Here is a 12,763-nt window from a genome sequence, read left to right as displayed (position 1 = left end):
AATAGAGGTGAATGTAGCGCAACGTTTGGGGCCGGCAGGATGCGGGATTCCGTACTGGTTTCGTACTGGAGTTGCGTTGGGAGGTTGGAAGCCATTGTTATTGTTATTGTGTTTACAGTATTTCCGCCGCCGACGCGGCGGGTGCCCTCACGAGCCGTGAGGCTCCAGAGCACGCTCATCAAAAACCTCAGTAAGGAAAGTAGCGATTTTCCTCGGATTGGTATTAAGAAATACCTTGCGCATATCAGTATCTTCAACGTTAATCAGAAACCTATTACGCAACTCAGTATACGCCTCACACTCCATAAGCACATGATATTCATCCTCAACCTTACCCGACGTACAGACCTGACACGTACGGCACTCTCTCGGCCTATGGTGCCCTTTGTTGACCTCCAAAGGCCAACAACAAAGACGGAATTTGGCAACCATACGCAACTGGTTGACCGGCAAATAAACACGCAAATAGCCTGTGGGATCGGAGCCCTCTCTTGCTGGTGAAGGGGAGCCCATCCAGTTATGATACCTGCAAAGCGAAACCCCTTTACCTTGGAACACACGCGGATCACCCCCTTGGTTGAACTGATCCCAGTCACTTAAAAGGAACGCAGATAACCTCTCCAGAACCTCACCCACTCGAATCAACTGAGACGAGTATACATCTACCTTCTGAGAAACGGAGTCACACGCCGGCCACTCATGACCCAACCAACGCAAAATGATGAGCACTTTAGACGACCAGCAATCCACTTTGAGATCAGACAGAAGAGCCAGACGGAGATCATATACTAACACGTCATGATAGACCGACCCACGGGACTTGACTATCTTATTCCAGAAACACAACGCAAGGCGTAACCAAAAGTACTGCAAAGGCAACTGAGACAGCTCCCTGTACAACAGCTTGTAAGGTACCTGCTTGAGCCCAGCACAACGTAAACAGAAGTCGCGCTGGACCTGAACCATACCATCTTCCAAAGCCAAATCAAAATATGACTTACCAGCGGGTAAAACACCTTTACCTAACCGCAGGACGGAGACAATCCTATCAGGACCCCAGACCTCAGCACCATAACAGAGAACTGAACGGACCTGGGTGTCGAACGCTTGAAGCCGAACGGCAGGAGCCCACACCCTGTTCTCATCCAACCGATTACTAAGACCGAACATAGCCCGTCGCCCTGCTTCCAAAAGTTCGTTAACACAACTCGCAAACGGGGACGCAGGGCCCCAATAGAGACCCAAGTACCTAACGCGACCACACCAGTTAATAGGACTAGGGACAAGTAAACTACCAGCCATGGGTGGGTGCCAAAGCGACCCATCAGTACGGAGAGGAAGCATGAGCCTCACCCCCTCAAACGCCCTCTTAACGACATCATCGGAAGCAGCCACAACAAGGGCCTCACATTTCCGAACGTTGCAGCGCATACCAAAAGCAGCACAGAACTCAATAAGCAGCTTAAGCGAGAACTGGAGGCGTGCCAACGAGGTCGCGAACAAAGTAAGGTCGTCTGCATAGAACAACAGAGGCAACCGACGATCATTAATGACAGGACATTCGTGTGCACGTGTGTTGAACCATTCGTCCATACCATCCCTCGCTTCAAGGTAGTCGGCAATAACCTCAATGAAGAACCCGAACAAATTGGGACTCATGGGACACCCCTGCTTCACGCCCTGCAGAGAGGCAAAGATGGACCCCAGGCGACCGTTAACCTTGACCCGTTGGAGAACACGTTCGTAGCTGGCTTTAAGGGCCGCCAACATGGGTCCATGAACACCCCTCTCCTCAAGACGCTGCCACATTGTTTATGGTGCCCTGCGTGCACGTGGACTAGACGGTGTGGGAGAGGGGGACCTGGCACCACAGCGTCTGTCTGTCGCCCCGTCTGTGTGGTCCAAGCCGGGTTCAGTCCTCGCGAGCACAAATATAATGGTGATATGGCAGCTCTTTGATTGCAGGAAAGCTAACTCTTGGGATAGGGACGAAGCGTGCGTGCGAGTGTATGAAGAGTTCTTGAAGAAGTTTCCGGCGTTGCTTCGAACTTCCCCAGAACTGACGCAACAAGTTGCTCAGGGGCTTGCCTGACCAGGCAAGCGGATTCTGCAAGGCCGGTTACAGCGAGGGGACAACCAATACAGCAAGCTTAATAGGCCGCACGTGAGATTGTGTACGGTGCAATGATGTACGTTGCAATGATGCGCGCGCGGGTCGCGTGGCCATGTGCCATGTCTGTCCTTGCGGTGTGCCTCGACCTCCAGACGATTTCTGTGACATCGGAGGGGAGAAACTGTGTAGAGAGGGTGAGAGAGAAAGGGAGAGCGCGCGTCCAATTTATGGGCATTGGTTTGCGGTACCTGGCTGGGTTGCGGTACACTTGCGCCGGCACGACTCGGCTTGTCATTGGCTAGCAGCCCAAGGGACGCAAATACCCCTCATCGCAGGTGGCGTACTTGATGTTACGCATTGCGCGCTTACTGGCGACCTTCACCCAGCTGCAAAGCGTGCGTACGTACCCAATATGCGACGTATCGTATACCGTCCACGGCACCTCGCATTTTTACGCCACTTACGCTCCGTCTAGCACGTTACGGGATGTTACGGGGTTCTGACGTCAAAGGAAAACATTATCAGCTTTCGTTCCTTTTCCTGCACTGTACGCGCTGCATTTCAATGCACCATTTGGACGTTTGGGTGCTTCGCACTTGAAGAAGCACGCGGGACTAAACACCTGCCACCTGTGTGCTACCGCGGCGTCACAGCAAAGTGCGACTCACGTGCGGCTCGGAAGTTTCTTGGTCTCACATTTCTGCATCCCCCCAAACTACGGCCCTGCAACAGTTATGTCCAACTACCACCTTGACACCGCCAGCAATGCGATGTGTCCATTATCACCGCAAGATTAATGTTGCGGCACATTACGCGCACAAAAGCCGCCAAAAGCGCTCTTACAACGTGTACAGATGCCGCAATATCCCCCAACTTGACGGAGGAAAGCCGTTTGCGGCCCCGTTGATAGTCAAGTAACAGTTTCCCCGCATGGAAATGCGTCAGGCACTCACAACCCTGGCAGCTACCAGGACAATGTTCTATGTACAGCAGCACAGCTCCGTGCACACAGCCAAATATGCCAAAAATACAGGATTGTGTTTTAAACCAAAGCCCAGCCAAGTAAGCAACTTCATTCGGACTTTGACATTGAAAGGCCCAGCAGGGCAATGCTGAGGTTACGGCGAACCGAACCCGAATTTTCATCCGTTTCTTCCTACCCTGGCACATCAGGTTCCTGCTAAACCCGGCAACACCGTCGCCTGCTGGCTTTGGTATAGATAGTGCTGTTGTTGCTGTTGTTGTTGCTGCTGCTGCTGCTGCTGCTGCTGCAGCAGTTGTTGTTGCTGCTGCTGCTGTTGTTGCTGCTGTATTACAGCCTCGGCCATGGTACGCAACGGCAAATGATCTATAAGGCCTAATCTCGTGTACTTGTCAATGTATCGGTGGACGAGCAACTCGTTCACAACGGCCGCCGGCAGCGGCTGCGTGGCCGGGTCGTACTGCTGCGAGTCGGCAGCTGCGGCGCCATCGCCGGCGCGTGACGTCTTGCCGTCCGCTGAAGAAGCAGTCCGCTCCGCACGCCGCTGCTGCACCGCCTGCGTGCGCGCATATGCATGTGTGTGAGGTGTCGTACGCGGAGTACGTGTGTATAAGGTGTCGTACGCGGCACAATCTTTTCACGCCGGGAACGATGGGACAAACCGTTTGGAAGCAGCCGTCGAGGCGCATCCCCTCTTAGTAACCCTCCCCCACGCCGCCACCACACACCTGAACTCTCGCCGCCGTGTCGGAAAGGTCCCATACGACGTCCAAATTGCCTCTCCCCGTCTTGGTGTTGAGCTTGGCCCACTGACCTTCCCACTGGCTCTGCTCCGCCTGAGAGCAGAATCAGAGGCGGAGGGTAAGGCACAGCACCGGTATGGCCAACACAGCAACAGCAACAGCAACAGCCGCGGTAACAGCAACAGCCGCAGCCGCGGTAACAGCAGCGGCGTTCCTCATGGTGGTGGTAGAGGGGAGGGAGGGGGAAAACGAACCACGAACGAGTGAAGCTGATGCCAAGATACGCCATAAGCATGTAAGAAGCATGTACTAACCAGTCGCGACGTGTGAAGGGAGGGAGGGGGAAAAGATGTGCGGTTACCTTACGTGCGGCCGCAGTCAATGCAAGACGCATGTTGTTGTTGTCTAGGCACCCAACAACACATTTGTTCTCGCAGTCTCAAAGGCAGGAGAAGCTACCCTTGGGATACAGATCATGAGGAGATACAGCTCAAGTGAAGGCTGAGGGCTCGGAAAGGAAAAGAAAGGAAAGGAAAGGAAAGACGAAAAATGCCACAGGTGTGGCAACCACTCAGACCGCATCGAAGGCCTGCTGTTGCAGCAGCCTGCTGTCGCAGCGGCCGCACAATCCAGCGGTCGTCCTCTCATCCCCCTTTTTTCTTTTTCCTCTTTCTCCTCCTTCAACCCCGGGTACCCACGGGGCCGGATCTCGCTCCGCTCGCCCGGGGGGCTAAACCCCCCCCGCCCGGCTCATCCCACCTTCTGCCACGGCGGTGTCCTCGCGCGCATCTTGACCAAGGCCATCTCCTCCAGCCCCAGGTCCGACGTCTCGCTGTCGCTGCCGTCCAGTGAGTCAGCCAGGTCGAAGGCCTCCTGCCTGCGGAGTTGGCCGGACAGCAGCAAGGACAGGAGTAAAAGCAGAAATGGACATGGACAGGATCTGGAGCACATCCGGAGACGATACCACATTTCATGTACAAAGCTGAGAACAGGGCGTGTAATGAGAGAGACAGGGGGCCCCGGGAGAAGATACGAACAAGGGCTCGGGGAGACAGAATCTTGTTGGAGATGGAGATGGATTCGGAACCATAGAGGAAGAGGTGGGAGAGCTGTGCCCGTCTTCCCGCACAGGGGGCACCTCGGGATGGAGAAAAGGGGGATCGCTGGGGAGGGCGAGACCGTTAGGGGCCAAGTGCACGGAAGGATCTGGAATTCATCCAGCTGGCGAACGTTCACCCGCACAACTCCCTTTTTGCTTCATTTGTAATGCGCACAGCAAGCTGGCCAATCGAGAGTTCAAACCTGACAGGGCGCGCTTCCACGAGGTAATGCACTTGTTGGGAAGGGAACACATGCCCGACGCTGCCGCCAGCTTTCCGGCCGGCAGAACAAAACAGAACAGAACACACTACACACTACACACTACACACTACACACTACACACTACACACTACACACTACACACTACACACTACACACTACACACTACACACTACACACTACACACTACACACTACACACTACACACTACACACAACTCACAGCACAGCATTGCACACAACATATTACTATATTATCATGTACCACCCTCACCATTTGCCTCGCGCCGCAGTTCAATAGCATCACACACACACACACACGCAGGCAGGCAAGCAGGAACACACTCGGAACTCACTCCGTTGCGAGGTCAAGGTTCTTATTGAGGCGAGTCCACTTGGCTCGAGCTGAGGAGGAGTTGCCGCCATGTGGCACATTGTCGCCGCTACTGCCGCGCCGTACTGCCGAAGGGGGGACGCCCACCATGCTCTTCTGCGGGTCGGGTCGGGTCGGGTCGGGTTTTGTTCCCCGCCGAGCGGCGCGAATGAAGTGAGCACCCCGTAGGCACGGCTGATCATCGGGCTTACTGCTGCCCAACACGCGCCCCCCACCGGGGTCCCCTCCCTCTATCCTCAAAGGGGGTCGGCGGCAGCCACGGGACGTCCTTAGGATGAGAGAGATTGGGATCGAGAGATTGACGCACAGACAGAGAGACAGAGAGAGGGGGAGAGAGAAAAAGAAAGAAGAGAGAGAGAAAGCGGGAGAGGAAAGAGAGGGAAAGAAGGAAAAGGGAAGGAGAAAAAAAGGAGAGAGAGAGAGCGAGAAGAGAAGAGAGGGGAGAGTTCACCGGCACTTGTTGCAGGCGGCGCAGCACTCGAGAGTCGCCCCCTCGGGGGCTCCGACGCCGCTTGGTCTCAGACTGATACGCTTAGGCCGACACCCTGTTACGTGGTACGGTAAGGGAGTGCCTGCCTACCCTAGCTCGTCCCCCCCAACACACCTCCGCACCCCATCCCGAACGCACACCGACACCTCCCAGCCCGCCCACCCACACGCCCACACGTACCTGCGGGAAGAGCATCTGCAGTACATTCGCAGCCTTCTCCTTCTGCTTCCGAGTCAGCGCCCGCCGCTCCAGCTCGAGTTTCAGCGCCGCTCGCCGCTCCTTCTGCGCTCGCTCTGCCTGCGGGGCATATACGCATGCGGGTGCACGTGGTTGGCTGGTTGGATGGCTGGTTGGCGGGGTGGCTGGGCTACGTCTAGTAATACCTTCTGTCAGCAGCACCCTCTGTGTGCGCCCCGTGTATTGTTTAACTCGTATTTGGATTGTTGTGTCAGTACTGGGTGCGCGCTCCACATCCGGAAGTTTTGAAATATCAGGTCAAATCAACATGTCCAGCTGCAACAGGCCCGAAGGGGTCGTCACTGATCCAGCACAGGGAGTTGTGGGCCTTCAGAATACAACTGGAGAGGGCCGTTCCTCTTGCTCTATAGCTCAGGTTTCGGAGCTTCTCCCCTTCCCGCCCTCCCCTAGTACTAGCAACACCGGTAGCAGCAGTGCCGGCAGTTGTCGGCCCTCTCCCCCATGGGGCCGGCCGCCGCCGTACCTCAAGCACCGCCTTGGTGGCATTCACCAGCGCATTCGGGTTGGCTAGCCACTTGCGGCGAACCAACCAGCCCCGAATGTTGGCCTGCGCTCACGCATATATACATACATACATACATACATATATACATACATACTTGCATACATAGATACACATAGAATGTATACACGTGTCTATTGCGGCGATTTAAGCCGCGAGCCGAATAGCCAGCTAGCCAATCTGTCGTCCACGTTACGGACACAGCACAACTGAAGTACGCGGGGAAGTGAAACGCTTTACGGGCTTTTGGGGATGCTACCCGTAGCCGGCCTTTTCTCTTCAACTAACCCGCCCACTTGTCGTATCCTGGGTATATCACGGGACCTGCATCTATTGTTCGGTTCCCACACCCACGACCCGCCGCTGGGAAACACAAACCCACACCGCCTCGCCCCGCTTGCCGCAAGGCCCCCCCCCGCCCCGTTCGTTGCGCCCCCTTGTGAAAAGCCCTCTCCGTACCCACACACAGCTCCCAGGACAGCACCTGCAGTATGGTTGCCAGGCTGTGCCGCAGTACGGTCACGGAGCACCAGTCGTCGTGGCCGCCGAACTCCGCCAGTACGCGGCCCACCCGACTTGTGGCTCGGATCACGGACTCGCTGCTGTGACCTGACTTGGCGGTGTTGGCCTGGGCCCTGGAAGGGTGGCGAGCAGAGGGGGGAAGGCGAGGAGGAGGAGGACGAGGGAAGAGAAGGCGGGAGAAACGTGAAAATCTGAGGTGGCCAAAAAGGGGGAAATGAACCCGACCTAACAAATAGAGGAAGTTGCGCATGTGGCGGGAAGGAAGAGAGAGGGGGAGGCGGGGGAAGCGGGTGCAGTGAAAACAGACGGGAGGAAGCGGCGAGGGTGGGGATGATCATGTTGTGCTCGGAGGAGGGACGACGAACCACGTGAACGAGTGAAGCTTATGGCAAGGATAGACTGATACGCCACTGAAGTAAGGAAGCAATAAATAACCAACCAGTCGCGACGTGTGAAGGAGGAGTCCTCGCAAGGATGTGGTCATGAAGATAACGGAAAAACTATCTACCTAACCGCCAAGACTAGAATAAAAAGGAGGAATGAGGGGAGCGGGAGAGAAGAGGAGGTGCTGCTGATGGTTCCCCGCGGACCTGGCTATTTGCATGTCTGTCTGTCTGTCTGTTCTGTCTGTCCCGCTCCGCGACAAATCGCCGCGACAAATCCCATCTGACGCCCCCCTCATCCCCCTTCTGGGAACCATTATCATCACGTGGGTTATACCCCCCCCCCACGATTACACGCCGGCACCCACGCAGCATCAGCCCCCTCTCCTCCCCTTCCCCCAGCTCACCTCCTCCGCCACCTCCCACCGGGACCCCCCCTCCGTGAGGTGCTGGAGCCCTTGTTGGAGTGAGACTGCCCCTCCCACTCACTGCTCGCACCACCTGCAACCAACATAACCAATAAAACCGACGCGCCCAACCAATCAACCGGTTGTCTATCCCCACCATACACAGGCAGCCAGTCGTGAGCACCGCACTGTCCAGTAGCACCACCTCCACCACCTCCATCAGCAGTTGGCAAGAGCAGAGGGACAAGAGCCACCCGGGGGTCCACATGCTGGTCCAAGTCCGAGACGGACGAGACGAGGCGGACGAGATCTCCCCCCCACACACACACCCCACCTGTACTGACGGCCAGAGGTCGAAGTCCGCTGGGGACCCCGGTGCGGGGGGGCGCCGCCCTGGGTGACGACCCCGTCTCCTTTCCCCCGCCCCCGCCCCCTCCAGCTGGTAGGGGATGAGGTAAAGGCAGGGCAGGGCGGGGCAGGTGAATGAGCCGAAATTGAAGGAGGCGGGAGGCAACCCCCCCCCCCCACACCCTCACACTTCACTCGCTGCCCCGGCAGCATAGCCCCACCGGGAGGTGGTGGACCCAGGACCTCCGACGCGCAGGTAACCTGGCGGGGCCCCCCTTGCCCCTCCATCTCCATCGCCACTGCCACCACGTTCTATCTGTCCGAAGGGTCGACCACCCCACACGTGGTGGCCGCCAACGGTCAAAACGCCGTCTCCCCCCCCACCACCACCAATGAGCCCCATGGTGACGACCCGCCCCCTCTCCTGAGGACTCCAGCACCCAGGGCCCAAACCCACAGACCCGCGACCTACCTGGGTTGCTCCGCGCACTGGCGCCACCAGACCGCGCCGCTGCCTGCGGCTGCTGCGCCGACACCTGCGTTTGCTGCGCCGCTGCCTGTGCTTGCACCGCCGCTGCTTGCGCTGCTGCCTGCTGTGCGTGTGACTGCGACTGCGGCTGCGCTGGCGGTAGGCTGCCCAGCAAGGTTGTGGATGGGTTCCTGGAGGAGGGCGCGGACTGGCCTAGCGCCACGTAGACGTTGGGGAGCTCGGAGCCGTGTTGGCTGAGGGGGACACTGCTCTGGGGCTGGACCTGGGCCTGGGGATGCAGCTGGTGCTGGTGCTGGTGCTCGCTGAGGGGGGGCCGGCATTGAGGAGCGCCAGGGGGAGGGGTGTCCGGCGGGGGGAGCTCAGACGTGGCCCGAATGACGGCAGGGAGGGGATTAGGGGGGGAAATGCGAATGGCCTGCACCCTGTTCCGCCCTCCCCTTCCACCCTCCCCCCTCCACCCGCCACCAACCCGGGAATGCGGTACCAGTCAACCAGGCCAGCAAGCCGCAACAAGCTCCTCCCGCGGCCCCGGTCTCCGAACCCCCCCGCGCAACGACCCCTCTTCCGTTCGGATGAGATGCAAAGGAAAAGGCCGTGAGCCCGCACACCCCCAACCAACCCACAGGGCCCATATGCACATGCAAGCGTCAGAGAGGCCCGGCCCGCAGGTGCGAATGGTACACGGGACCTCCAACGACCCGGACCAGCAGAAACCCCCGGATGGCGTGTGTGCGCTTACATACGTGCGCGGCGTAGGTAGGGTAAAACACATGCGCGCAAATACACGCACACGCACACACGCCGCGTGCGCGCGTATGTATGTATGTATGTATGTATGTATGTATGTATGTATGTATGTGTGCGTGCTTGTGTGTTGGGACCTAGCACTCGATACTCACCCCTCGTGGCCTCCGCGATAGTGGGAGTTCCGGCCGTTGGCGCTGTTCCGCTGCGCCGTCAGTTCCTGGAAAATCGCAACCGCCACCACCAACACCGCCACCACCATCAACAGGCGGACATGCAGACAGACAAACGAAACGCAGAAGCGCGCACATACACATACATGTAGCACGTGCGTGCATGCATACATGCATACATACTGGCGGCTTTTAATTAATGACACCTATGAAACCGCAGACGGGTGAATGTGGCTGGGGTGACATGTACGTCAACCTGGACTAAAAGACACATGTACAGACGGGCTGTATGTAAACTTCTACAGAAATTCTCTGAAGGCGTGAAGGGGGCGGGGGGCACAGGGCCCTCAGCGAGCAACACGACACTGTTACCCCGTGAAGGCCAACTCATCCGTACACATGGACGAGCAAAGGAGTCTCTCCAGGAGAACGGGGAGGGGGGAGGTGCGTGGAGGGTGTGGGAGGTGGAGGTGCCAAATGCGCAGGAGAGCGGGGGAGTTGGGGAGGAAGAGGGGAGGAGGGTGGGGAGAAGGCGAGTGCGAGGAGACGGAGAGGGACAAGCAGTTTGTAGTGGTTGTGGTGGTTGCCGTGGTTGTGATGGTTGTGGAGGTTGTCGTGGTGGTGTGAGGTGGAGAGGATGGAGAAAGAAGGTGAAGGAGTGCGCGGGGAAGGGTTGGGGAAGGAAGGGCGTTGCGCTTGGGGAGCAGAACGGTGGGGGGTAAGGGGAGAGGGAAGCGAAACAAGAAAAGAAGTTTGTTAGGCAGGAAGATGGATAGACGGTAGGCGGGTAGATAGGTAGGCAGATGGTTAGAAACACATTTAGACCATCATCCATAGGTAGGTAGACTGGTAAGTGGTTGACAAAGGTAGATTGATAGGCAATATGGCGGCTCTAGGTCGTTAGGTAGCCATGTAGAATAGGCCGTTGTTTAGAGATGGTCTGTTGCCACTTGCGCAGAAAAGTCGGGTTTGCTGGATTCTCAAAGGCATTTAGTATATGCCGTGGGAGCGGTCTTCCAGTTGCTTCTTCGGATTTGTCTCAACGATATGCTTCCTGTGCTGTTGCTGCTTTTGCTGGTGGTGCTGTTTGTTGCTGTTGCTGCTGTTGTTGATCCGGCCACCGACCAGGAAAAGTTTTTCCACCGCCAGCTTCCGCGCCATCTGTCTTCCGAAAGATTAAAACTCACCTTGGCTCCTCTTCGCACTCCCAGTAGTCCCATGTGTTCAGCCTGCAACTTAAAAATTTCTTTAGCATCCTTACAGAGAAATAGAAGGAAAGTATTTTGCATGCGCGTGCTGACATCTTCCTTTTCCCGTTGATTTTCTCTCTCCCTTTTCTTTCCGTTTTCCTTCTCGCACCTGGGCAATGTTTCTTTGCTGAGTAAGTAAAAGCTGCTTTGCATCCTTTTCAGTTCATCACGCACCCACCTTAATTCGGGCTCTCCGTTTGCGCTTCTCCTCTTCCTCCTTGGCCACCAACTTCTCCAGCCCTGGATGACCCATAGCTGACATAATGGCAGTGTTGTGGCGCGCGGCATGGAACTTCTCCACCACGCCCTTGCCAACCTAGCGAACCGAAGTCAAGCGGCATGGATAGCGGACCGGGGCGGTGCCAAAATGATACACAAGCTTATGTCACACCCTGCACTACCACGCACAGCCCCACCCCAACCCCCAACCCTCCAGCACCATTAGCCGGCTCCCCTAATCCCCCGGTGCGGTGTTTCGTCCCTGCGCAGTCCTCAAATTCCCCCAAATTACGACCCGCTTTCCCGCCCCGGCAAACCCCGCTGCTCCCCGCCTCGCCCCCCTCACACTCCACATCCCGCTTCTCCTTGGCCTCCATCTCACTCCCACCTTGGCTATCCCGTGCTTAGATGCCATCTGGGTCTCCCTCCTGGCTATGATGTGTCCCGCCGCGTTCTCCTCCCCCGGGGCTTCTACCGTGAGAGCCCTCTCAGCCATCACCCTGGAGGGGGAGTGCGGGGGTGTGTGGGCGAGAGCGCGGTTGTGGCGACAGTTTGGGAAACGATGACCAAGAGACCTAGGTTGCGACATTAAGCGTGCCTGGGTTGGGGGTTTCCGTAAAAGCCTTATCCTGCAGTCGGGTGCGGGGGTGCTGTGCGGCAGTTCCCTGCCTTCCTTGATGACCCTTCTTTCTTGCGCTCCGTAGGGCCCGTTTTTATTATTGCCAAGGACACGTCGTGAACGCTCCGTGTACACGCTCTGTACGGTCTGTCCTACGGGACGGCATTGAAGCTGAACTTGAAGTGAAGAAACTACGCTTTAAAGGTATAATAAAGACACATGTGGAGGGGGTGCTAGGCAGTGGACTCTTTAAGTACCGTAGAATCCATAACAGCACGTCAAAGCGTGCCGTACATCCACGCGTTAGAAACGGTTATTTCAGTTGACAGCAAAGAATCGGTGGAGTGTAACTGTACTATCTAATGGACGCCTAGGCTTGGTTCGGTTTAGTTTGTTGCAGTGTTTGGGGTTCCCATAAAATTTGCGTCGACATCCGATCAATCTCCCCCTGGGTTTAACAAGCAAAGGTGAGTTCTCCATCAGCTCCGGCGCGGCCTGACTCACTTGTCCATGGCCCGTGAAAATTTGTCAACTTCCGGTGGAGGTTGGGGGGCTTCGAAGCGACGGCTTCCCCGCACGCCTATCGGGGGCAACAACGTCCTGGTAAAATCTCCGTTGTCCCCAGTTTCTGAAACATGTTGCCCATTTGCTGTCGTAGCGGCTTCCATCATCTCGCCTCCCTCCTCCACGCAGCGATGCACCGGCGGTATTGCTAAGCCATAGCGCAAACCAAGATGCCCCAGTTGAAGCCTTTATGCACCATCAGCTACGTTATCGCATATAGGCTGTGTAATGTATATAGAAATG

General features: G+C 56.9%; 1 protein-coding gene across 1 annotated transcript; it reads right to left on the bottom strand.

Moving 5' to 3' along the window:
* Positions 1-2,411: 2,411 nt before the first annotated feature.
* VOLCADRAFT_94386 (uncharacterized protein) lies at positions 2,412-12,624 on the bottom strand (the record flags this gene model as incomplete). The annotated part of the gene is made up of 15 exons (XM_002953547.1): positions 2,412-2,499; positions 3,485-3,651; positions 3,824-3,931; positions 4,598-4,715; positions 5,514-5,647; positions 6,156-6,338; positions 6,763-6,846; positions 7,286-7,436; positions 8,114-8,207; positions 8,448-8,552; positions 8,934-9,253; positions 9,851-10,074; positions 11,297-11,434; positions 11,726-11,837; positions 12,461-12,624. The coding sequence occupies 15 exons, from the start codon at positions 12,622-12,624 to the stop codon at positions 2,412-2,414; spliced, it is 2,190 nt and encodes a 729-aa protein (XP_002953593.1).
* Positions 12,625-12,763: the final 139 nt, after the last annotated feature.

This window comes from Volvox carteri, assembly GCF_000143455.1.
Source record: "Volvox carteri f. nagariensis unplaced genomic scaffold VOLCAscaffold_37, whole genome shotgun sequence".
Classification (NCBI taxonomy): domain Eukaryota; kingdom Viridiplantae; phylum Chlorophyta; class Chlorophyceae; order Chlamydomonadales; family Volvocaceae; genus Volvox; species Volvox carteri.
This window is presented reverse-complemented; position numbering and strand designations above follow the sequence as displayed.